The 27,841-nt window shown below is 40.2% G+C and overlaps 1 protein-coding gene across 1 annotated transcript in view; it reads left to right on the forward strand.

Annotated features, from left to right (window-relative positions):
* KCNJ6 (potassium inwardly rectifying channel subfamily J member 6) overlaps nucleotides 1-27,566 on the forward strand; it is a gene marked incomplete at both ends in the record, with an annotated part of 112,109 nt that extends 84,543 nt beyond the window's left edge. Inside the window, one exon of the mRNA XM_082784797.1 lies at nucleotides 27,241-27,566. Coding sequence (XP_082640923.1) covers nucleotides 27,241-27,566 — 326 coding nt within the window. The remainder of the gene's footprint in view (nucleotides 1-27,240) is intronic.
* Nucleotides 27,567-27,841: the final 275 nt, after the last annotated feature.

Consider the following 27,841-nt stretch of genomic DNA (forward strand, 5'->3'; position numbering starts at 1 on the left):
CCTCCTTATGGCAGCCAAGACAGAGAACAGATCCCTTTTGAAACTCTTTTCATTACACTAGGTGAATCAAGCAGGTCGGAATAACAATGACAGTAAAAAAAAATCATCCATGAGTTCTCCTGGATTTTTTTTTATTTTTTTCTCAAATTAAGCCCCTCTCACTTCAGCAACAAGGACATTTTTGATCATGAAAACCTGTTGATGACATGAGGTCTTAGACGTCAGTGTTCTTGTATTGACATACTCCTCCTCTTTTTTTATATCTTGACATATCTTATGTATCTTTTTTTGAGGACCCAATAAGCCAAATAATCTCTGCATATCCAAGTATTCTTCTAGATAATGTGATCCTTGGAGCTCAACAGCACAATCTGTGATGCTGAAAAAACGGTAGACAAGTTTTCCTGATGACTGCAAAGCAACCAAAAAAAAATATATATACACAGAAAACAACAAATAATCATAGCCATTTCTATAAGAGCAACTCATACAGTGCCTTCCATCCAAAGACTGCAGAATGGCAGGAGGATGATAGGCTAGTGGTGTGGTCTCCTATTCCCATGTTCTTCAGCTAGTTCTGACTTCTGGCTTTATGTAGTGCATCACTGTGACACAGAAACCCAAATGGAGGTTACACAGAATAATCACACATCTTCCAGGGCCCAAAATAATAACAAAAACATCCAGTGATGCAATATCAACAGCTAGGATAGATGTGAACAAGTATTGGCTGAGTCATACTAAGCTGAAAGGGGATTTGTGTGACTGAGGAAGACAGGCGTGAGGTTGGTGAGGAATTATAACAAACTGAAGGAATTGCTCTTGGCACTTGACAGGCACTTAAGCACCAATTAGAAGTGACATCTTTAACTTAATATGTCAAAGCCACATCTTATCCACTAATATGGGTAAAGTATTACATATAAAACAGCTGGATGAAAGTATAAACAAAATACTTAGCTTATTTTGTAAGGTCTGTCCAGAGCTAAATCAGCTAAAGCTCAGCTAAACTGGCTTCTGCTATGTGTTGTTTCTTCTGCCATCTCAGTATCTATTTATGCCAAGCCCCTGAACTTTGGAAAAATTAAGACAAAATCAAAAATTCATGTCTAAAAACCAAACAAATAAATATCCAGTCTTCTTTGGGCCAAATACAAACCACCACTTTGAGCTGTGATTGATGCATGAGAGATATTGTTCAGTGCATTAGTGTCAGAAAATACACAGTTAAGAGGGATTCCTTGCCATGCCATGCTTACACAAAGGTCGAAGTCTTGGGACCTGAGGGGAGGGAGCCTGGGGAGCTGAGCAAGGCAGAATGCAGCAGTACCAGTGTGAGAATAAAGGCTCAGCTTGTCAAGGTTTCTAGTTCTGGTTTGCCTCTCAGCAGTGTATTTAACAGATACTGAGAGCGAGACTAACAAATATTTAACAGATACTGAGAGCAAGACTAACAAACATTTATGGATACCTTCTCTGTTCAGAACTTCACTCCCTCCTCTCAGCCCAGATCCATGGTAGCACACTGCATGTCTCCCCAGGCATTAGTGAGGATGACAAGAAATGTTTGTCCCACAGGGATGCAGGAGGCATCACACATCTGGGACCCCATGGAAGTTCAAGTAGGCCCAAGGTTTTTTGCAGCTCACTAGGGCTACTTCCATAGGGACTCTGGTGATGTCAGGACAGAGACAGGACAAGATAAAGTTTCTCATCTATCCCACTCCAGAGACAGCAAGGAAAGGATTATGGGGAAGGGAGTCTGGTCAGAGTGCCACCGTCCACTAAGGCATGACCTGGATCAATTCCTTGGGGTATCTCTGAGTGCCACAGTGTGTAATCCTCAGGTTGCCTCTATTTAAACTATTGAACTAGGAACAGCTTCATTTTCCCCCTGAAAAGCCTGCTCTGAGCTACCACTGGCCACTTCAGACAGATACCTTCCAGGTAAAAACAGCAATGCATTGTACAGAATGCCTTATCTCCACTATTCCTGCTAGGCAGAACTTGAGAAGATAAGAAGAAAAAAAAAAATCAATTTTAAAGCAATTTAATATTTAATTTGAAGATGAACATAAGTTACTTAAATGGGCAAAATACATAACGCACCTGTATGTTGTATAAACACTTGGGGAAGTACTGAGCACCAACTGGTTTATTGACAGAAGATTAGTATTCAGTGTATAACTGATGCTGTGAAATCAAAAATTGCAGGTTAGCACATAAATACATACCAGCATTTATAATACAATTCAATACATTATCATGTAATATAATATCTATTATGAAACCCCATAGTATCACACAACTGAATGATGAACCGTGCTGATTAAAGGAGGATACTCCACGTAGGTGGTGATAATATACAGCAACTGTATTTTCCATATACTTCATGTAATTGCAGTAAGTTTATGCTAGAAAATCTTGTAAAAGTAAAATTTGTGCTGGAATACTGGCTTTCTGTACTCCAAACTTTGTGAGCTTGAACTTCATTACTATGAGTCTGAAGGCCTGGTGCTAAAGGGACCCTGAAAACTGTTGTAATATGACAAGAAAAATAATAATAATAATATTCTCAATGATTTTTAACCACAAATTGCAAAAAGCACTGAGCTTTACATTACAATACATAGGAGTGAAGGTGTTTGGGAGGAGGCCACTCAAATATACATGGTCACTCAAATCCCAAGCAAAGTAACAAGTGAGTAACAGGGTTTTTACTTTTCTGTTTTCTAACTCATTTGTGGATATGGTGTTTACATACGTGGGAAGGAAAGCTAGAGAAAAGTGGAGGAATTAATGCAAATCAAAGCATACTTGCTAAAGCAGAACATCTTGCAGGCTCAGAGGCTAAGTTATACAGCAGTAGGTGTCATTCTGGTTAGAGTTCAGGGTCAATGAGCTCCTCCTCTGCAAACTCAGAGAGCAGAAATTGTGCTAAGAAAGAACATAGCTGCACTCTAAAATCTGGCATAAAGCATCTAGAGCAGAGATAACGTTTTACCTTATTTTTCTATCAGCTTGAAAGTTGCCCAAGTTTATCAAGTAGAAAAAAAGGATTTTTTTTTTTTTTTTGGAGAAGTTTTGTTTTAAAGCACAAACATGGTACAGAAAGGCATTACTATGAACTGCTACCCAGGGTTATATGTTTATATTAAAATGATGAGACCCCAGGATGAAGTAACTAACCAGTGAGTGTTAGAACACCATAAGTCCACCAAAATGAACAGAAAGTTTCCTGTGGCTTTGAGTGAAGTCTAATCGTATCATCACAAGGACTTATTACATTTGCATAATCGCTACACTGAGATTTTTTTGCATCCAGACCACAAGACAGTACACTAAATCCATCTCAGATTTATTAGGTTTTCAATGTAGATTTTCTGCGTCCCTTTCTCTCTCTCCCTCCCTCTTCTCCATCTTAGAGTAACTGAATGCAAGTCCAAGGGGAACAAAAGTACCAGGTGAGCAATGCTTCAAGCCCTATCTTTAAATTTGAACTCCCAAATTGGGCACAATGCTCTTTGCTTCCATGCTGGAATAAGAGATTAAAAAAAAAAAAAAAAAAAAATGCTCAGATCCAAGTCTTTTTGCCTCATTTGGCTTTGGGTGGGTCTCACAGAGAGAAAGCAGGAACAGACCCAGTGAAGAAGCCAAGCTGCAAAAACCAGACATCTTCAGAGATGTCTGGTAAAGACAAAGATGTCAGGCAAAGACAGACACAAAACTCCCAGAGTGAGACAAGCATAGACTTTTCAGCATCAGCCAGTGCCCAGCTGCTGGGGCTGACATCCAGGACCATGCTCACTCCACAGTACTGTCTCTGTTCCCCAAGCTGCTGTCACTGCACTGGGCTGCTTGCAGTGGTGCCAGCCTTGGGCACTGCTGCATGTCAAGGTGATAAGCACATGCTTTAAGCTAAGGCATGAATTAAGGGACTGTTTGCACACATAAACTGGGAATCCTGGAAGGGGCAAGCTCTCCATGCTGGAGTAGCATTGAAAGAAAAAAAAAAAGGAAAAAAAAAAAAAAAAAGCAATAGTGTCAGGCAGCCTTAAGCTAGGACTCAGGTCAGGCCAGACATCAACGTTAAAAAGAAGAAACAAGAATGAAACAGAACTTATGAACAGATTGGAGAATAGATCCCTGGCTGCTGCATTACAGACAGACAGGCAGACGCTGGCAAGACCTGGATGAGAGAGTAACCCCCTCTCACCTCACCCTCTGTCTCTTTGTCTCTACATCTGAAAAAGTGAGCACACAATTCCCCTAGACTACAATTGTGCAACTCTAACAACTTAGACTCATTTTCTAAGCTATTTGCATGGCTGTGAACAATTACAGAGAAGGCACATCAACAGAGAACCAAGCCCTGCATCTAAATGTTGATAATGCACTTAATAATAACAGCCCCACTTTCCTGGAAGAGAACATTAAACCTGTTCAAAATACAGTATTTTTTTCCAAATGATAGTATTTCTTCCCTCCTACGTCCTATCTACCTTAATCATCTGACTCCCACATAACTGGCTCCACTTCAATGACAGTCTCCTCTACTTATTTAAAAGTCATGTTATTTCCACTGCCATCAAAAAGGCATGATTTTCAAGTGAAGTTATTAAGTTTCCAATACAAGGATCAATGTGTGGGTGCTACTAAAGTAGACTTTTAGCAAAGAAAAAGAGATTCCCTCCTTTCTAACAGAGGGTTGAGTCTTGCTAGGAGAAAAGAAGCTGTCTTTTATTATGATGTTTTGGCTGTCTCCAAAGAAGAGAAATCTGCATCCCATTGTCAGCCCAGTGACCTAGTCCTGGTTACAGCAGAAAGAAACAGAAGCCTTTTCCTCTGAGGATGAAGAACAGAAAAATAATGCATTGTTTTAACCAGCTTACTTACCTCCGAATTCTTCCAGCCTAAACATTAAAGATGTTGGGCAAAGCACAAGCCCAGCTTTCTTCTGGAGGCTCCATAAGACTATCCCTTCTGCCTGTATGCAAACCAGAGTCCAAGTGAGCCTGATCTGTCAAAGCTAAGAGCAATTAGGTCTGACCCACATGCTTGATTCCCACTCAGCTACTATGTTATTCATATGGGGCACAGGAAATTTATTTTAGAATAAAGGTCTGAGGAAGCACAAGTGAAAAATCTCTTCAGTTCTGACCTACAGCTTTTCACCTCAAGCTTTGTATCTGTGCTGACAGCATCATGGACTTCAATCCACTTTACTGAATCATAACTAGTTTTATACCCGCCCCCATGTGTAAGTACAGACTTCATCAAAAGATACCAATTTATTAATTTTGTGACACTGATCTGAACTGAGAGCTGGGAAATTAATCTCAGACCAATGATGTGTTTTGCAAGAGTTTCGGCTTCTTTTCCACACAGCTCTTTCAGCAGCCATCAAATCACCCAAGATCTTCATTTGCTGAATCCGACCTTCCTGAAGTTTCACTTCATTAGCTGCCTGTTCCACCAGATCTTTCACCTCTGCTCAGTCCCTCTGAATTCAGCAAGATGAGAAGACCGAGGGACATTCCAGCTCCTACAATAAGAAAGGTTCATGAAAACTGGATTATGCTGCACCTATACAATTAATGAATGAAATCTTCCAGGTTTGCTATTAAAACTTCTTTGTTTCAAAACCTGTCAGAGACCCTTAGTCAAATTACAGCTTTCATTTATCTCAAGATTACACATGACAATGTGCCAGTTTGACAGGCAGGCATCTGTCATTCTCTAACAAGGAGACAAAAAGAAAAGAATAGACAACAGAAAAAAATAAAGTAAGTTTCCTTTTCTCCCCCACTGTCCTCCCTTAGGGCAGATTCACCTCACAAAGCACAGATACACATTCACCTCAGGCTTACCTGAGCTGATCACCTCAGAATGCTGAATCATACAATTGGTAGCAGGAAAGTTACCAACACCAGGACCACAATGGCTTAGGACACAGATAATGCATAAGCATCTTGCCAGAACATGTCAAAAGTGCTCTGCTCACACTGATGTGAACAGTTCAAACCTTCTCCAGCTACTGTTATGCACATTTTAAGTTGTGTTCTGGTGCTGACAGCCTAAAGATACACACTGAAAATCACATCTCTCCATGCTGCCAAAAGCAATGAGTTTTAGACTTACATGTTCTGGAATCAAATCTACTTTCTCAAGTTCTCCATGGTATATTGAGAAGCTGTACTTATCCACAAGGTAGAAAGGGACACGCCTGCTCCCATGCCTGGCACTTCTATACAGCTTCAGTTTTCCATCGCACAGCATTTTTTGTTCAGTCTGAATGCATTCTACAGTGCTTCTGCATGGCAGTCCTTCAGAAAAGTGCAGCATAGCAGCATTCCTTGTGTTAGCCTAGAGATTTAGTCCCTTCCAGAGCACCAAAGCCTTATGAAAAAAAAAAAAAAAAAAAAAAAAAGGATCAGCCCACAACCTCACCTGCTTAGATGGTCATAACCCCTGAGGGCCTGTCCCACTGATCCACCCACTTTGTTCACAGGTGGCCCAACTGATTGACACTCTGCTTCTTCACATGTGTTAAAATAGGAAGAGAAAGGGCAAATTCAGACCTGCCTTTTCATTCTGTCCCCAGCAATGCATGTACCTTGAAAAAAAAATGTTCTTGACCACTTAAGTTGTTATTCTCTCCTTCAGATATCCCAGTGTTGTCTCCTTTCCCACAGTCCTTTCCTGACTACCCTGAGAAACAACAGCCCTTTTGTAAGTGATGCTTTTCCCAGGAAGAAGTGTTCCCTGACGATCTCATTACTCTCTACCCAGGGAGCTCATTTTTGTCCCATTCTCAGACAGATCCCTGTTGCTGTGATGTCTATGCTGCAGATGTTGTACAGCACTACTGAAATGTATCAGAACTGGTCATTCCCATCCCTGCATCAAAAGAAGTATGTCAGATGTGATGGCTGCTATTCTGAATTTGTATTAAAAAGATAAAGTCCAAAATGTTAGTCTCGCATTTCAGATAAAAACTACTGAGTTTTAGAAACGTATTTAGTTGTTGTTGCAGTTTATTCCCTAGTCATTTGCTTCTGTTAAAACAGAAAAGTTCTACTTTGACCACCCTAACCCACCTTGGAAACAGTCCACAGTTATTCTGGTCTGTGGTAAAGAGCATCATGAACATAAAATCTAGTTTTTATTCTTGCTGTACAGACCAAATGACAGTTAAGATCAGCATTCTGCATGCATCGGACCCCATGCTTTTATGCCTTGCTAGATAGCCTTGCATTGCTCAGGCAGGAGATGAAGAAGGGCTATACAGGCCTAAAGTCAAGTCTGGAGGGTGGTGCAGAACCAGCAGCATGATGTTTAGCAGGAAGGGACAGCGCACAAATTGATTTCTTTGTGGCATATTCTGCTGTCTGCAGGACAAACACAACATGAAAGACTCATCTGGTGTCCACACAGTTATGTTCAGTAAGTACACAATGTGCAAGGCCCAGGCAGATGTATCAGATGACATGCAGACAGCATTTGTAGGACAAAAAGAACCATTGGAGGGCTCATGGTCATTTTAGAGGAGAAAATGCTATTCCTGTTCATCATAAGCTTCAGGCTGTTGATTGCCTCAGAAATATGTATGAGGACAGGCGAGGATATTAGGCTTCATAATGCCTGCCTTAGTCTCTGCTGCATTTACCTGAAGTGGAGGAGAACAGTCATGCTTTAGACCTGTTCACATCTCTAGCACTGGACTAATTTCAATGAGATCATCCAAGCTGGATCTTTGTAGGTGTCTTCCAACTGAACTATTCTATTCTATTCTATTCTGTTCTGTTCTGTTCTGTTCTATTCTATTCTATTCTATTCTATTCTATTCATGAAAAATCTGAAACAGCAACTTTCTTATGTGTGGGAAGCACACAGACAAGTGCTTGTCTAGTCTCCTGTATGAAGTCAGAATTAAGTTGCAGGAAGTTTAAACTGTGGCTATATGATGACACCAAGTTGTAACAGTGACCCGTTATGTTGCCTGTACAGTGCTGTTTCCTTTTGTAGATGCTGTGTTCATGTTGGTTTACCACGGGCTTGTATTCTCATCAGAAGACTGAGGCAGACAGCAGCTCTCTCCATGGAGTCAGTCTTTGTTTCTGTGTCTATTCCTGGCTTGGAGTCAGACTGACTTAAGAGAGCAGATTAAAACTGGCCAGATAGAGTTATTACTGCTCCCTGCCAGCCTCCTCTTCTTTCTGACAAACATTATCACAGTTGGGGCTGTTTTAATGGACACCATCACTGCTGCACCCTGTGGTTCTCAAGGGTCTTTACAAAAACCTTCCAAAAACCCTGGCTTGAATCATGTAAGCACAGAGTTAGTAAGTAGGTGCATTGCAGGATCTGGGTAGGTGGTGCAACCCACAGCACTATCCTTTAGACTCCCCTGTGACTGCACAGTGGATGTGTTGGTGCACACACACACCCCACCCCAGTCAGCATCACCTCTCAGAGCAGCTGGTGCCTAACTCAGTACAGTGTGCACCAAACAGCCATGTGCCTGTAGGTGTACCTCATAAAAATATATACATATATATATGTGTGTGTGTGTGTGTATATATATATATGTTTTGTCAGCACAACTAAGAGAAAGAATTAGAATTGAAAAAAAATAATAATAATAAATCATTTATTCCTTGACGTTTTTCCTATTTTCTTCCAAATAAGCAATCAAAAGTGGCATGGACACATGTCTACTGTTCGGTTGGAGGAGCAGCATCATGGCTTCCAATCTTGGGACTATGCTCTATCAGTAGCCTCTAAAATCATTTTTTGCAGTCAGCCTACAGCCCCAAGGCAGTAGTCACTCAAGGTCAGTTACCTCTCTTGTTCCACTTCTTCCCCAGAAGTGTTTGTTCTTGATGTACCAGGGCCCAAGGAAGATCCTTTCTGACTGACCCATATCACTCAGCAGTTCCCAGAGAACCTCCAGTAGCAGAAGAAGACTGTTATAGTGCGCTTTCGCACCACTGAAGCAGTACGATGCAGCATTAACACGTTGAAGGATCTAGTCCATTAACTTTCAAAATTAGCTTACCAAGGGAGATGGAAACAGTTGTGAGAAAACAAGACATTTAAAGCTCCTTGCAAATACAAACTGTCCTCCTGTAAAGAAAGCATCATATCTCAGCAGTTATATCTGTAGCTTTATCTCTTAAGTATGATAATTTGGAAAGGCTGCAAAGTGAATTTCTCTTTGCAGCTGCCATCTTAATCTCCATCTTTCTCCTGTTAGCAACAGAGCTGCAAGCTACAGCATTATTCAGGAGTTGTGCAGAGTCAGGGCTCTGCACCCTCTTTTGAGATGTTTGCTCACAGCAATTTAGTTCAAGGTACAACAATAACCCAAACAGCAGCTGGCCAGCCTGATCTGTGGCACTGTAGATAGTAGAAAGCTGTTGTGATATTTTTGCTAGGTATCGCAAGAGCTCACAAAGTGGAATTATGCCTTTCAGTGGTGCTTTGGGACATGGTTTAGTGATGGGACTTGGTGGGCGAGGTTGGTGGTTGGATCTTGAAGGTCTTTTCCAAACCTAGATGATTCTACCATTCTGTGACATGAATAATCCAAATTATTACATTCTTATTACCTTGGGCTGATTTCCTTTGAAAGAGTTCTTTTGTTGTCCCTTCAAATGTATTACCACACTTGGATTCAGAAGCATTCATGTGATTCAGCAGTCACATGAAAAATTGAGAAATTCCCCAAGACCAAGGTTCCTGAATCACAATGCCATTCCTACAGAGACCTTTAATGTCCATTGCCATGCAGACCTTAATCCACTCCATTCTAAAAGCCAAGAAATATAGCAAGAAGTTACTTTTGATTTTTGTGAAGCTTGGATTGGACCTTCATATTTTTGTTGGCTTTGGACACATCAGTTTGTGGTTGAAAGCCTGTAGAAATGGGACTTCTGATTAGCCCAAAAGGCATATTACAGCTAGAGAGGACTGTATCATATTTCTCATTCTCATTATCAGTTAGGAATGTGAATGAGATATTAATTGGCCTCTCCTTCCCTCAGGGACACACATAGACACACAAACAATCTGGCCAATTTCACAAAGGGATTTGTTAAATGAAAACCTTCATACTTACTTAACCAAACTTTGAGGAATGCTCCCTGAAATATTGGGCTTGAAACCTGTATTCAGTCACGGGAGCAGCATACAATTAGCTGTGCTTTTATCTCTGTACTGGCATCTGAGATTATCATAGATTTTTTTTTAACATTAGTATGCCTGGTGAAATCAGAGCAACCCTTTTGCTCTGTGATTAATAATGTGTTAAGCCAAGGTTCCAAATTATTTCAACTTTTCAATGGTTATGGGAACATTTACAAGACTGATGGTCGGACCATGTACTGCCAACAGGCTGAAAGAGCTATCATTTATTACAGTGCATTCTTGCAGCCAAAATGTGTAATACAACCCTGGTAAACTGTGCAGAAAAAGAATTATGAGTTGTGCTACAGCATTTTCCCAAATTAGAAATCAAGTGAAGGTTTCTGCACTACTAATGTTTTTGTGTGCGGGGAACAAGTGTGGGGAGAGGGAGGAAATACCGTTAAACTTCTCAAAATATGTAAAACCCAAACATTTCTGTGCCATGATGGCATAACAGTTTTGCTCACTGTGTTGGCTGATTTAAACCCATCATAACACACCAGTATTTTTGTGGTGATTTGTTTTTCATTTTCACCATATGCTTATAATAGCCAGATCTATCCATCATTTCCCAGTTATTTTCTTGTAACTATATTTTAACCAACCCAGTGCCTCTCTGGAGTCTGTTAATTGTCTTCTCACTGCTGACAGTTAAATTCTCCTCCCCTCATATGACAGGAGTAATTTTCATTTGATGACAATCAACCTATCTCATTAAGCATTTGAAGGGACTGAGGATTTCCAAGGATTTCCTTGATTTCACACATCAAGGATTTGTTATTTTGGGTATGCAGGAACTCCAAAACTACTGAACCTGGTGGCGCCATGCATCTCTGTACATCTGTATGTGTATGCATGAGTGTCACAGCCTCATGTTATCACAGCACCCACAGGCAAATTCTCCATTATTCTGATAGTCACAGTTTTTACATCATGATTAAAAGAAATGGAGGATTCCACTGCACATACAAAAGAAAAAGGCCAAGGAAGCAAAATCATGAGTCCAGAATTCATGTTCTCTGCCTTGACCCATCCCATTAGCCTTGTGTTCCCAGAACAGGCTCCCCAGGTTTGTCATCTATAACCTTCTCTGTTTAAAGCGAAAGGAAGAAATGGTCTTAGGAAAGATTTTGAGTTCTGATGAGACTCTGGAAATGAGCAGAAGTTTGCTTTGTCTTGAAATAATAGGATTTAAAAAAATAAAAATAAAAAAAAGCTCTTTCAAAACATTAACTCTCCATAAAAACTGCATCAGTACTTCAGGCCAAAAGAATCCTCCTGGCTCACATCAAAAGGACAAGAGATAGCCTTCATGCACCCAGATGGCAGTCAAAATGTGTGTATCCTCACTACAGTAGTATTTCTTTGCTACACACCTTCTATGAAGCCTTGTGGCAAGTCACCACTGTTCTCTGCCTCAGTTTCCCCATTGTTTATTAAAAAACAAAAAACAAAACAAAAAAAAAAAAGCAGTAATCTTTCCCTGCCTTTGAAACTTTCAGATAAAAAGCCATGAGAAATAAGAGCCAAACGTTACTACTGTTATCATTTCTGAGCCTCAGTAATTCATTCCCTGCTGGGCCTCTGGATTCTGAAGTAAACTGATTGGTATAATACATTCTTTTCGTGTATTATTGTATTTGCATTGACCTCCATTTCCAGTAAAATAAGAGTAAAATGTAATTTAAAAATTGATAGGAAACACAGGAAGCTAATAATCTTGTTTGTACCAAACAAATAGAAGATAATGTTCTATACTCATAGGCACATAGCATGTGGCAGTTCTGTAGTCACTTCTTAAGGCAGTGTGTAACATCAGGGTTTGGGTTCAGGGGGTTCTGCCCAAAAAGATGTCAATCTCAGATTTACCAGACTGGAGTTCAGCCTCAGGAGATGAGGAGCACCCACTCACATCAGGGCCCAGATCTTCAGCAGTACTCAAAGAGGCAAGGGGAAGAAGCCAAGGTGGCACCTGCCACCTGTCCCAGGCTGAGTTAGATAATAAAGTGCCTCGTGCAGAGATTTTCTTTCTGTTATCTCTCTGTTAAAAATAAATGAACAAATAAATAAATAAAAACTCTGCCTGGAGTGAGTATGAAGTGAAAGCACTGGTGGTGTGCTTCATTTGGCATCCAGGGAAAACTTTTATCATGGAGGGAGAAGAAAGGCTGACTGCATGGCACATGGCTGGTTAGACCCAGCATTCCTCCAATGCTTTCTTGAATTCCCAAACACATGTCCTCTTTGCTAGCCTGCCTCATCTCCAGACTCTTGCATTTTTCCTCCTGGGCTTTGTGATTTACATGGTTTGAAAGAAGCACAACTGGCTTTCAAGCCATCCCTGTGTTCCCTTGTCACCCAAGCCTTGTTAACTGGAAGCATGAAGGAGAGGAGTCAGTAACCTTCCAAAGGGAGCATGCCAAATGCTATTTCTCTTTCCCATCCTCGAGGTTAAGTGTGCCTTTGGAACTCAGAAGGAGCTGGAGGTTGTTGGCTTACAAACAGGCCTCTGCTGTCTGGCTTGGGACTTAGCGAGGATCTCATGGATGTGTATACCTGTGGAGATGTGGCTCAGGTTCACAGTACGGAACATCTGTGTCCTGGTGGAAGATGTTCCTAACTTGAACTGCTGTTAACTTAGACTAGAATCTGGATTTGTGTTTTCCATTTGCTGTGGCATACATTTTTTAAACACTCCTGTTAAACACTCATACACAACATTAGCGGCAGAGCTCTTTAGTCAGCAGTGCCTGGGTTTAATCTTTCTCCCTTTTACCTCTGAAACTCAGAGCTTGTTCTAGTTTATTCTCTGAGAGGCAGGACATCATCAGAGTGAAGGATGTCCAGTTTTAGCCAAGTGCTCATTATACAAAGCATATATCAATGAAGTGCTCCAAATTAGCAGTGGTCTGGCAGCAGTAATAAAAGCTGCAAGAAAGAGACTGTGTAATTGTGCTTGTCATGAAGAAGAATATAGTCTGCAGCTGGTGCACAGAAATGTTTCAAATCTATATGGGAGTCAGAAGAAAACCAAGTAGGCTACTAACCTTTAGTTCAACCAGAACCCAGCAAGATACCTCCTCCTGCAATACTATATTCCTGTCACAAACACGCACCATCCTGGTGGCATGTTATGTCCCTGTCCAAATATTTCAAAAGGAACTTCTACAATAATCTCTTGATAATATTTTCAAGGCATTGTTTTTTTTTTTTTCTTAGTTTAGATATATGCACACTTCAAAGTCTTTGAGAGCTATCTCTTCTGGTAGAAGAGTGCCACCTCATGACTGCTAGAGAGGAATGAAACAACCCACAAAGGTAAAGCTGAAAGCACTCAAGCGCCCATGGCCAGGAAGGGCTGGAACAGAACATGCCCTGTGTACCCACCAGCTTTCATCTAGCATCACAACACCCTGAGACAAACAATTCTTTGCCAATGTACTTTGTGATCATTGTTCCCTGAGAAAAAACTCAGCTTTTTTGGTTAACACCAAGCCCAGCCTCAATGATAAACAAAAAATAATTCCCCAGTAAAGCTAGACAAAATTATGCAGGCTGTTACACAAGGAGCTTCTTGCTTCAAATGCCCATTCATTTTGATTGAAGGCCCCTCTGCAGTATTTCAAGTACCTCTCCTCTGGGGACTGTGCAATTTGGGGTGAGTGCCCATTTCTCCTTGCTTCTTCACACAGCCCACCCCAAGCCTAGCCACCTCTCTTCAGGTTGATTACTTTTTCTGTACTAATGCAACTAACTTTTCTCACCAGCTCAGATAAATATTGTTTAAATTATAGGGAATTTTGGGGTGTTATGGAGTCATATTAACTCCTTGTTGCTTCTATAAATGAGGTATACAATCCAAAGAAACTCTGAATTTCTCATGCTCCATCAGCAGTTTGAAATATTTGTTCCAAAATCAGACAGCACATAGTCACAGATTGATTTGTCTATCCCTTGCTCAGGAACAGATAGTTTAAATATTTAATAGACATGAACAAGGAAAGGAGCAAAATACCCTTTTGCTGCTTTTGCTTCTTCTTTATTTTTTCCTTCTAAGTGAATTCAGGCATTGAGGAAAGTGCTAGATTGAAAACCCTAGAGTTTGAAGTGTGTTGTTCCTGTTTTTTTCCCAGAATAGAAATATCAGGAGAGTAGTACCAAAGATTTCCTAAATTCCCAGCTCTACTGCTGCTATTCTCCTTTATTAGACTCATTGCTAAATTCTAGGCAGTAATTAAAGATCCAAATCAGCTTCATTTTTGCCATTTCAAATAAAACCAAAATCAATTAAAACCAAGTGTGTTTTTTTTTTTTTTTCTAAAATGGTTATTGATCTACTAGGAGGTACATTAATAGCACCTATTATCAGACAGGATGCCACACAGCTAAAATATGGATACCGATTTTGACATAACTGGAATATTAAACACTGCTTCAGAAGTGAAAGATTTTGCATCTCATTCCCTGAGGCAACCAGTTTTTGCTCGGGCCTGCACTTCAAAATATGCTGCTAAAGTTGACAGATAGACAATATTATTAACCTGAAAGCATCAACTTATCTTAAGTCTCATCCTATGAACTGGGAAAAAAAAAAAAAATCAAAATGCACTTGTTATTCAGTGGGAGGATTTTAACAGCGCAGATGATTTTCTTTGCATAACAGCTAGAAGGCCTGCAAAAGTTCATCAAAAATCTGGGCTACATTAACTTTGGGATTGGCTGATACTTTTGTTACGATAACGATAACAACAGCTGATTCAATAACCCTAATTTAAATTTTAATTAGAGATCGTCATTATGGCAGATGAATTTTTAAGCTCAATGTGTTTAACAGTTTCCCTTTAAAGGATTTTCATAAAGGATTCAACCAGACTCTCTAAATAATAGCACAAACAAAAAGTGTGGTTGCTTAAACTCTCTCCTATAAAGAAAATGAAAGTACTTAACTCTACTACCTAAAACTATCATTAGAAACTCTAAGAAAATTAACCCAAATATTCATCCTCCTCCTTTTCCTCCTCTTTTTACTCTTCCCCCTTCTCCTCCTCCTCATCCCAGAGCAGATACATTAGCTTTGGGCCATGTAGAGTGTGGGGGGCCTTCAGACAGGACCTCAGCCTTGAGGCCATTTGGGTCTTACAGTGAAGAAAGTAAAACTATTTTTCAAAGTCTCTAAGCAAAATTTCTCCACATACCAGGGGCTTCACTGCCTACAGGTCACAGGCAGGATGATAGAGCTAGAGGCAGATCCATGCAAAAGCCACCAGAGAGAAGAGAGGAGGAGGTGTTGGCTGAATGAAGTAAGCACAGGTTCAGGGACCAGTGAGGGGCTTGCTTGGTTGCTTGTTTAAAAAAATATATAAATAAATACAGTTTTGCTGTTATTAGCCAGAGCTGGACTAATCCAATTCTCACGTACCTCCCTTTCCATCCCCTTTTCATAGGCTGATGTGTGATAATGGCTGGCCTTCTCAGACAGCAGATATGACAGTATCAGTGATACTGTCAGGATTTAGAGCTTTCTTCTGAATGCCACTGAGCAACTCTGAATCTACACAAGTCCTCTTGGGACTCTTTCCAGTGAAATATAAGTCAAAATTACCATCTCTGAAACTAAGATATTTTTAGAAAACTGATTTCTTCAAGTTGTCTCTCCTAAAAGCAAGTACCACCTACCCATGTTTAGCTTGTTTTCCAGCCCACCTAAAAGGATGCAGTGTTATAAAACCACCAGCTAACCCTACCAACAAATTGTATTGCTTACCAAAAAATCCAAGAGATTTTGGATAGAGCGTCAGCCTTTTTTATTATTATTTTTAATGATGCTTTTCCAAACACCACATCACACCAGCATCTGCTTGGCAGAAGCAAGTGCTTTACCCCAAACTCTCTTTCATCTCCTCCTCCTATTTCACAACAGCTAAACCAGGCTTTAGCAATGCCATTAACCACAAACAGCCACCAGAATACTTTGTGGGTGATTCACAGATTTTGTTGTCAAAAAGCTAGTGATCTTTCTTATTTCCTAAATTTTACAGCATACTAAGCTACATGTTCACACTGTTTTGTCTTTAATCTTGGGTTCACAAACATTTTCACAGTAAAATGTGACATTTTTTATAAAAAGCTATGTCAGTAAACTTATTGCAGAGCAAACCTTAAATATTCTGTTCTTTTTTTTTAAGTAGCATTTTAAGAAGAGAAACAAAAGCCATCCAAATGTGCAGACTCAATTTATGCATTTAAGATGTCTACACAGCAAGAGGTGAAAAAGATCACACATGTATTTTAATGAAATGTTTATCTCACAGTCATGGCAGCACAAGTGTGTAGCAGGTACGCACTGTTATAGAAAATGTTGGTTTTATTACAAGTGTCATTCTGACGAAAGGTGTTGTGTTGTTTTTTTCCCAGACATCCCTTGGCATCATGGTGATGTGGGATTTCACCAATGCCCAGACACGTCTTGGTCTATTGGCAGTCACAGTTACTATTGTGTGTTAAATGCATGTTCCTCAAGGGAGATATGTATGCTATGCATTATGTAGCATAGAGCCAATATAGCTGCCAGCTATGTTTTCCTGTAATAGATGGACTCTGTGCATATGTCTTAAAGGATGCCATCTTAGAATAGCTCTTACATAATCAATGCTTTTCTCCTTTTATGAGGCCAATTACTTTTAGAGTTTATATTCTCAGCATTTAAGCAGGCAGCCTGTAGAGCATTCAGCTCTGCCTTATGCCACACATAGGCACTGCCCCAGGGACAGTTGCTACAGGTGTGTCTGAGCTATTGCATCTTGCAGTGTTAGCCTGAACGTGTTGGATAAGAAACAGATCCTGACAAATTGCACAGAAAAGCTAGTTTTCAACAAGTCATGGGGTTTAATCAAACTATGAATTTTGAAGTATTAGAGGGTGCATTTTTCTTTCCTTCATTTCCTACCTGGGATTCATATCTGTTCCATTCCCATCTTCTGCCTCCCCAGCAAGGGATGGAGAGAGAGGAATAAGCTGCTGAGATGCTGATCTCATTCAATTTTGGGGTCTATGCAGAGCTGTGAATAACAGGAGCTGTTCTACTGCTTTCTTCCCCAAGATGAGCAATGCTCCTTCTTCACCCTTCTGTCATCCAAAACCGGTTTTTCCTATGGTTCTCCAGCCCATCATGAGGTGAGAGAAAGGGCAGGGGACTCAGAGACCCTGGAGGATGAGTGAATCCCTTTAGCCTTTCCCAGCCTGAGGTCAGGTCATGGGAAGCCAGGTGTGGCACAGCATCTCAGCTGGGCAACTGCATCTGCTCCTCTCTTGTCACTTGTCTGAGATGCTTTTCCCCAGCAGCTCTGAATATAGTTACTAGATTGACCATAAAATAGACCAAGCCCAAAGTGCTTTCAAATACCGAGGTAACCAAACTGGAATATTTGTCTGAACTGTTTATTTTCTGAGGTTCTCTGGTATGAGAATTAAAGATGTTGCTTCAGCCTATGGAAAAGAAATAGGAAGGCAAGAGGAACTTCCTCGTAAGGGGGTGTCGAGAGGCAGGAGACCTTTTCTCCATTAACACCAGTGACAGGACCCGCGGGAACGGGGTTAAGCTGAGGCAGGGGAAATTTAGGCTTGACATCAGGAGGGGGTTCTTCACAGAGATGGTGGTTGCACACTGGAACAGGCTCCCCAGGGAAGTGGTCACTGCACCGAGCCTGTCTGAATTTAAGACGAGATTGGACTGTGCACTTAGTCACATGGTCTGAACTTTTGGGTAGACCTGTGCGGTGTCAAGAGTTGGACTTGATGATCCTTAAGGGTCCCTTCCAACTCAGGATATTCTATGATTCTATGATTCTATGATTCTATGAACTCATGCAAAGGCAATGATTCTTGCTGCCTTGCTGCCTCTGTTATTGAAGCAACCTAGAAGGGCATCTGGCTAGGCTGGAAACCATAAACAGAGTTGAGTTATTAGCCTAAGTGAACCCCCAGGGGTCTTCCCCACACTCCCTGCTACCTAGGATCCTCTGCCCTGATGGGTCAGGTTGCACCACTTCACAAACAGCCTTGCCAGGATGGAAGCAGCAGCAGGTGGCTCAGCTGGAGCCTGCTGCCTTCACTGCCCGCTCCCTCCTGTTTTGTCAGGAAATTGCAAAGCAAGCTGCCCGCGCACCGTGGTGGAAGAGACAGTCCCATCTGCAGGCCAGAATTCAAGAGGAAGCCCACAGATCAATGGTAATGCATTCTTAAAAGGTCAGGACAGATCTTCTGTTTCATCAGCACTTCACATTTTGCAAGCAGTCACTGAAGATATAGCTATGCACTGCAGCTTCTTACAAACTTGATTCTCTTATATCCTTCTCCTGCAGATATCTGTTAGGAGAACTAAAGCATGTTGATGAGATGATGTCTGAAACGCCATTGAAACTATCAATGTATCCCAACACTCAAACACAGAGTAGAGTACAAAATCCCAATTCTTCTTGTTCCAGCTCCACCTAACCAAGTCTCCTGTTCCCAAGGACTCTGAGAGCCAACTTTGCAAAGCTCTTCTCCCTCTGGTCAGACTCTGCATTGTTTGATATATTGAATTTCACAGATTTAGTCGACAGAAAAATGCAATCATCATCCATTTGAAGAGGCGCAGCTGAAAAAATGATTAAAATTCATACGCATCAGGCAGCTTGATTTGCTGGGCATGGCCTGAATATAAGGCTAAATGAAGGTTAAATATTGGCTGACTAGTAATTGTACTGTCTCTATGAGAAGCTGTTTATTGAGAATGTATATGGCACTGTAGCTAAAAGTGGCAGCACATATGGAGATTGAATCAGATAAGCTTTTCTGCTTTCTGCATGTACCATTTCTCAGACTAACCTACATGCAGTCACAAGGCAAGAAATTAGACACAAAATATCCAGTGAAGGACATTTCATGTACTCAGTGATCCTTGTGGGTCCCTTCCAAATCAGGTTATTCTATGATTCTATAATTCCTGAAAGGAGAAATAATAACTGAATAAGTTAAACATTCCTAACCCATCATTTTCCCATTGGAAATTATCATTTCACTGACACTGAAATCTCCCCTGGGGATAAAAACAATGTGCTTTTTTACTAAAATATGATTGTCTTATTCTAGTTCAGATTATACTAATACATCAAAAAAGCCAGAATGAAAACAGAATGCTTTGACTGACCCAAGATGGACTTTATGTAGAATATAATTCAATATTAACTCAATTTTTCATACTTGTTTTTTGGTTTCAGTTTGTTTAGGAAAAAAAAAATAGACTTTGAATGTCGGGAAGTCCTACTGAATTGTAATTATGGTTTGTCATCTGCTTAATTTCCTACACATATTCACCTCTTTTGCAAACATGACCTACTAACATATCCTTTCTCCCATGGGGATGTGATTTGACTGCCATCCTCACCAGTCAGACCAGCTCGTTCCAGGGAGACTTGCAGTTTCTGATGTAGAGTTTGTCCATGGTCTCAACTCCATCTGTGAGAGTTAGACAAAAGCTACCAAAAAGATCTGTGATTATTATTCACATATAGAATTAGATAAAGGTATAAAAATGTAAATAGGAAGATCAGCCTCTTAGTCTGATTAAATAAGAAATATGAAAATATAACTACCATATTACTCAAATAAATTACAGAAGAAAAAAAAGTAAGCACTAGTTTATTAAAAATGGGATGAGGGGGAGAAAATAAATAAATAATAAAGAATAAAGTTAATCCCTTATATTTCTGTAGGGAAAAATAATCTCTTCTTCCTCCCTTCCTCTCCCACTCACACACATGCTCACACACAGTGAGCCAGCAGTGGCCATGCTGCAATGTAGCTGGGAGGTGGAGAAGACAAGCACACCATCCCTAACCCACAACACAAGGATGTCATGCACAAATTCCCAGGCCTGCTGAAACAAAGATGCATTGAAAGACTGTCAGGCACCTGTCTGGCTTTTATTACTTTCAAGAGCATTAGGCATAGTTCAGAACTAGATAAGTATCCAATTCCCAGGTGTGTTTTGAGTCAAGTTACCAGACCCACTGGGAATTTCCCATTGCTAGCTCTGAATGAAAGGCTATGTATATTTTTTTAACTCAAATAAAATTATATTAAAAAAAAAAAGTTTCTTGTCAAAGTAAACACATACAAAAAGGAAAGGGAAAATGTCTTATCAGAGCACAAGAGCATGCTATCTGCAACATTTTCTGGTAATGACATGTGATGGTTTCAGGCTTTAGAAAAAGTAATGAATTTAAGATACAAGACAAGTTTTTGCTCTTTTTCTTTTTAGATTGATAAAAGAGAACAAATTGGCTAACAGAATATTTCTGACAATAGCTTGGTGGCACTATGGAAATTTTATTTTAAACCTATGTCCTTTTTTCAGGCAATTATTTTCACACCAGGGAGAATTCTTTAGTACAAATTAGACAGTGGTAGTCTAGATGAGAAGGATAATATATCGCAAACACATCTACTACATTTGAATCTTCTCAGCACATCCCTTGAGGCAGACAAATAAAACAGACCTGGCAGAGCTAAGTAATTTACCAAAGCCCACACAGTACATCTGCAAGCGAACCAAGATATAAATCTGATGTTCTTGACTCCTAGCCTTTTGCTTGTTTTTAATAGCACATATTGATCTTTCATTGTCCTTAATGTCTAAAAATAGCAGACTCACAAATCAAATCTTGCACAAAATACATTTGAGACTGAAAGGTCATCCAGGCAGGGACCATCTCTCTGTACATACTGCTTGGTGGTACTTAATGAATAGAGGAGCAATGCTCAGATGTAAACCCAGAAAGTCACTGTAGCTTTTGTGTGTGCCATACCGGAGTTTAAGAGGTAAAGTGCATGTTCATCTAATTACCTCTGTATTAGTTCTATCATCACAGTGTTTAAGTTAAATTCCCCTGTCTTTTCACCTGTGCCTCAAGTAAGGTGCAAATCTGGCTTTAATGCTACAGGTCAGCGCCACCTTATTTTCATAACTCCTACAGCAAAATAGTTGCATCATGAGCCCTGATATAGAGGCTGTAGGGGTAGAGAATTCCATATGTTTGGTTTTGGTTTTAAAAGGTTCTTATTGTACAAATGAAATTTTGGACAAAGATTGAAATCTCTACAGTGATACCTTAGAAGAGTATATTATGAATAAAGACAGGGTGAAAGTAGTATAATAGGAATATTACACATGCACCTGGATGTCTCAGCTCTCAGCTGGAGACCCCACACCAAATTTTATAGTCCTGTAGATGTGCAAAACTCCTCTTGCCCCAGAAATATGGACACTGTATTTTTCTGTGTACACTCCTGTCTTCCACTGCTGAGATCTTACTCCAAGCTGAACAGTGAAGCAACCTTCCTAAGAGAAGACTGAAAGCAGGTGGTTCTTATGGGCTAGCTGGTTCAGTCTTGTGCAACAGAAAGTCTGTCTCAGAGGATATCCACAGTAAATGGAACCTCAAAATCCTCTTGACATCATGGCCATCAGCCAAAATCATGCAGTCAGGAATAGCCTGCAATACTTGCCCCCCTCATTTCAATTTATCACATAGCTTTTAATTCCTTTTTTGTCATAGGATTGAAATTTTAAAATAAAAATCTCTTGTTGTCATAGACTGCCCCAAGTAAAACAAAAGCTGAGTGGGTCTGTCCTTACACACAACCTGCAATAGGCTGACTCAGAGCTGCAAAGCACTGTGTTTCAGCCCAAATACATATTTGACTCCATGATTTTTTTTTCCCCTAACTTTCTTTTAGTGTTTTCTTTTTGAAGTCTACCATCAGAAAGTGAAATAATACATGGTAAGGGTATGTGACACAACATATTATTGTGTAAGCTAACAGAGAAACCTTAAATTGTATGTGACACAACATATTATTGTGTAAGCTAACAGAGAAACCTTAAATTAAGTGTGCTGTGAAGAAGTGCATCAAGTCATTCTGGGTCACCACACCAAGCCCTTATACCACTGTCAGACAGTGGTAAGCATAAGCCTAAATAGTAGTAGACAGCGTGAACAATCTGTAACCTCAAAATAACTGTACTGGGCTACTTTTCAAAAGTGATGAATGTGGAGGTGTCATCAACTTTGTTATTAATTCTAATCAGTCAAAGGTGGGGTTGTAACCTTACCCTCATATCAGCAATGACTGGAGGGGATTATTTTGTCATTTTCATAGACCGCACTGTGCAAATATTAAGCACATCAAAAGCCTTTCACTCTAGCAGCAAGAAAAGTTGCTGATGGGGTGCACAGACCCTGTGGGAGGGAGTCACCTTAGTTCATGCTCCTAGGCTCTCTGGAGAGAAACACCCCACACGTATCAGGAGCCAGAGCACGGTCCCAACTTCTTGTCAAAGCAGTCTGAACATAGTGTCACAGATGTGACCAAGTCCTCTACAGCCTAACCTGTGGGCAAATAGCATCCCCACCCCAGCACAGATACCTTGCAGCAGGAGCCCAGCTCTATGTCAACTTTAAAGCAGACAGAAATTTAGCAGGCTGACTTCAGTTCACAAGCCAATCTTCACAGTGCTGCTCAGGTCTTGTTGATTCTTACCTGTTGAACAGGAATAATAACCATGTAGAGAATAAATAAGATTTTTAGGTACATTGGTTGTATAGTAATGGGATTATCCAAAATAGTAACTAATGGCTGATTTCAGATACATGGAACTAATCCCAGCACTGTCAGCAGGACCTTTTTGTTCCCATTCAAAAGCAAAACTATAAAAATGCTGCAATATTACCTTAGCTGTTTTTTGTTTTTTGTGTTTTTTTTTTGTTAGTTTTTGTTTGTTTTTAAAAAAAAAAGTCTCCTTCACCAAAACCTGTAATTTATTTTGCTTCCTATGTTGTAACAAGGACCAAAATTCAGCTTGTGACTCTCTCTGCATAGTGCCAACCCTGGAAGGGGGACAAGAAAGCAATAGGAATGGTATCCACAACAGTGCCATTCAGGAAGACTTTTATGACCCTGGCTACAGCCTATCAAGCTGTAACTGCACATTAAGTATAATTAGAAAAAGAAAAAGAAGGAAAGAAGAAGAAGAAGAAGAAGAAGAAGAAGAAGAAGAAGAAGAAGAAGAAGAAGAAGAAGAAGAAGAAGAAGAAGAAGAAGAAGAAGAAGAAGAAGAAGAAGAAGAAGAAGAAGAAGAAGAAGAAGGAAAGTAATACAGCTATTAATTTTACTTCATGGGTAACTTGCCCAACAATCAATTTCTTAGGCAGTGCTCACTCGTGATTCCCTAGCCTGTGCAAACATAAAACAAACAGACCAAAACTGCTATTAATTTAAGGTTAAGACCTAAGTGAAAGCTACAATGTATAGGGGCTGATTACCACTCATTCAAAATGCTTTGAGTTTAGAGGAGTGAGACAGCAGCCAAGGGGAATCATCAGAGGTCTCACCAGCTCACAGTGTGTTGAAAGTCCAGCATGCAGTGAGATGAACAGGTGTCAGATAAAGCCCACTGCAGTGCAACCTAATCCTCCCTCTGCCTTTCTCCTGCACCAGGGAGCAGGGACAGATGGAGCAGGAGGCTGTGGAGCTGCCTCACAAGGGTTTACAGGGGCTGGCAGCTGCCCCACACAGCCAGGATTGTCCTTCAGTCACCACCAGCCACCCTGATTTCACTGGACACCCATCAGCCATGGCAACTTAGCAGGGCCTGAGCATCCAGCCTCAAGGTCTTCACTGGACTGTAAGGTTCCTGTTTAAATAGATCACTCTAGTTATAGCTTTAATTAATTTTAAATGAATTATTTTGGTCTCACAATTTTCCTGTTTATTTTGAAGAAGTCCAATTAGTGCTGAACTAAGAAGCTCAACAGGCTCTCCAGCTCTCATCTGCCCTGAAGGGATCCAATTAAAGTGAGACACTAGTCAAAATGTCAAACCACAGCTATTTTTAAAGCCATTGTACAACAGATCTATAGCTACATATAAACAACATGTATACTGAATAAATCAGGCAATACTTGTAAACCTAAAGCCTAAAACTCCCTCACTCAAGATGCAGCTTATTCCATTAACCAAGAACATGTTCAGAACTTACAGCAAGTAATGAAAGACAATTAAAACCACGGTGTATAATAAAATGTGTGCAAATTAGACAATAGTGTATGATAAAGGCGTAAATGCAGAAAAAGTAGGAAGAAAAGGAACAAGCAAGGTAAACCCATGCAATGCAGACTTGCAGAAATCTCTCTGTTCTGCTTTCAGATCCATAGAGGATCACTGGCAATCACTTCAAGGGCCTCTGCAAGCATGGGACATTTTAATCTGGAATCCTTGTGATCCACTTACAGACTTTTTCCGTATCAGCTATCACAAATATTTGGAAAGCATTATAAGGCCTTTCTCATACACACAGCCCTCACTAGATATAGTCTTTTTCTTGATTTCAATGTACTTATTTCAAAAATCCTAACTCTCATTCTAGGTCTGAAATTATTTTGTCTGTCAATGGAAAATGAACAGGTATTAAATCATTGTAGAATGGGAGACTAAATTAAAAACAGAGATGGGTCAAAATTTCAGATTAGGGTTAGTTTTTAATGAGCTGTAACTCAAGCCTAATTCAATTAATCTTCTTGACTTCTGCAGAAAATTACCTTCCTCTTTTCGAAAGGTTAAATGAATTTTTCCTAACTGCAGCAGGAACAGTGGGTATTTGGTCAGAGCACAGGAAGGCAACACTGTTTCAAAGGCACTTCAATATTTTTTAATTTAATCTCATCACCTTTTTAATGAAGACTCTAGATTTTCTGCTCACTTCAAAGTTAAATTTCTCCAGCAAATAGATTAGAGACATGTGAGTGTTAGGAGTGACACACTCCTTCAGGACAGCCCATCCAGGGGTCACTGGTCTCAGCAAGCCACCATGAAGCAGCAAAGAACAGGTAGGAAGCCAGTCCAGAGTGGTGTCTGAGATAACAAGGAAGACATCAAGACCACCCCTGGCTGCTTCTGGCCCTCTCTGCCTCCAGTTCAGTGATGCCACCATCTCTGGGGCAGGGAGGTTCTATGAAATACTATACCTGCTCTTCTGGCTCTGCCAGAGCTCTGCAAAAGAAATAGCCCTTTCAGAAGGTGCTGCACTTCTGCATTTGTCTCTTGTATATTGCTGCTGAGTTCCTCCATCATTTGGCATGGAAGATCTTCTTTAGACTAAAAAAATTGCACAGGAAATCTCAAAAAGGATGATTTTGTCATTTGATTTCCAGTGTTCTTCCTTCACACCTGTGAAATGAACACTAAAATGGTAAGATCTTTACAGTTCTGTTTGTGCATTACGTGAGAAGTGAAATGTAAACATGACCTGCACTGCAATACCAAAAAATATAATAATGATAAAAATTAAAATAAAATAAAAAATGAAGGTCCTAGTAGTTCAGTAAGGGAAAAAGAAAGAGAAATTAAGATTAGTAAACACAGTAGAAGTATGTTCACTTTTCTGCCTGGTTCTAACAGGTAGAAAAAGTGCATCAGTCTTCATGCTAAAGCTTCCCTTGACAGTCACCACTCCTCAGTGTCTGATGTGTGGCAATAACTGGAAATTACTACTGAAGAAGCATGGTAACACAGTGTGGTAACAGCTGGCAAGTGGCTTTCTAAACATAGCATTATAAATGTAAAAGGTAGAGTACCAAGAACACCCTGAATTACCTGAGTTTGAAGAGAAGATTTAATAGAATGAAAGCAGAATCATCTAGAGTAGTTATTGCAGTCCTGAAAAAGATCAGAAACTAAACTACCCATGTTTGCTCTACCTGAAACTCTCTGTGTGACTTCACAGGGAAGAGAAATGATGTGCATTTCTATGGACTGCCATTTGTGCCCCCAGAATGAAAGATTTTTTTTTATTGCTTTTGATTATCTTCTAAATAACTGATGTGTGGCAGACTTGTTCAGAGGATATATATTGGTATTTATTATTTGATGTATACCGTTTAGCTGAGGTTTGATTAGTAACATGTAGTTAATAATGTGCAAATAATTAAAGGAAAACCATCACATCCTCTCTATGTAAACCCAGTTTGTTGGGAATATTCATTTGCCTTATAAATTCCTTTTTGCTGATATTTTTCCTGATCTGCTGAGTTATCCCTTCCACCGCTGAGCAATAAGATTTTATTTTCTGCCTGAGATGGGATGGGTTCTCCAAGTCACAGCACCGCAACACAACCAGGATTTTCTTCAGCCAGAGGACACCCTGAATCAGACTTTGAACTTGGAATGGTTGCCTATCTCCATATCTCTTAACATGATATGTTATCTTACAGATTTATTTCTCTACAGCAGCTCACAGAGTGAGGTCCAGCAGAGCTGTGAAAGGAAGGTAACAAAGCTCACAGTTAGTCCCAGTCATCTGAATTCAACACCACAGACCATGACAGTGTTCCCCAGGAGCTTTGCTGATGTTTGTGCATTGGCCACCAATCCAAACCTCAAACATGACTAAAAGGTATCTCCAGCCCCTGGGGGAGCCAAGTCAACCTGTGGATTACAGGCTCAGGAGTTAGCTCCAACACAGAAAAAGCTTTTACCAGAGTTTCTCAGTTAGCCTAGGCAAGTGCTGAATGTGGCGATGTAGGTTTGTTACAAAAATCACCTGCCAGGGATCAAAAGGATGTCACAAAGCAAGTCACGCACATTCGCAACAAGCAATCTTAGACTCAGCAGCAGGCAAGTAACTCACTGATGAAATACAGAAAGAAGAGCTGCATGTAATGAAGAAATGTTAAGACTTTGCTCACAGACTCAATGCATGTTATTATATATGTACTTGAGAAGGAAAAGGCATCAAATAGGTTACACACCATAACATTGCTTTCTAAACTCAACCTCATATGAGGTCAAGCCTATTATCTTGCTGGTATGTGTTTTTTTACATACTCTTCTCTGCCTATTTGAAAGAAAAAAAGAAAAAAGAAAAAAAAAAAAAAAAGAGAGAAAAAAAAAAAGGATTTGGGAAAGCAGAGGGTCCTTATTAAAACACTTCTTCCTTCTCTGTTACAGGAATGACATGCCAAGCTCGAAGTTCATACATTACGAGTGAGATCCTGTGGGGTTATCGTTTCACCCCTGTCCTCACTCTGGAGGATGGATTTTATGAAGTTGACTACAATAGTTTTCATGAAACATATGAGACCAACACACCAGTTTACAGTGCCAAAGAGCTGGCAGAGATGGCCAGCCGAGCAGAACTGCCCCTGACTTGGTCTGTTTCCAGCAAGCTGGACCAGCATGCTGAGCTGGAAACTGAAGAGGAAGAGAAAAATCAAGAAGACCAAAATGAAAGAAATGGTGATGTGGCAAACCTAGAGAACGAGTCCAAACTGTAGAACCACCAGAGGTGTAAGAACCACACGACCTTCTTTATCTTCTCCCTTTTTGTTCCCCTTTCCTTTCTTCCACACACTTTTATTTTCTTCCCTGTCATTCTTAATTCTGGGAAAATAAATATTTGAGATGTGAAATATCTACCTGCCCAAATTAAACTCAAGAGATTCACAGACTAAGCAAAGGCATAGGTTAAAGCTGCAATACCCATTACTTCCAGTGGAATCTCCATCCCCACCCTGCAAACAACCGACGGTTTCCTCTGCACCTCACCGAC

Source organism: Aythya marila (assembly GCF_965140915.1).
Source record: "Aythya marila genome assembly, chromosome: 1".
Taxonomy (NCBI): domain Eukaryota; kingdom Metazoa; phylum Chordata; class Aves; order Anseriformes; family Anatidae; genus Aythya; species Aythya marila.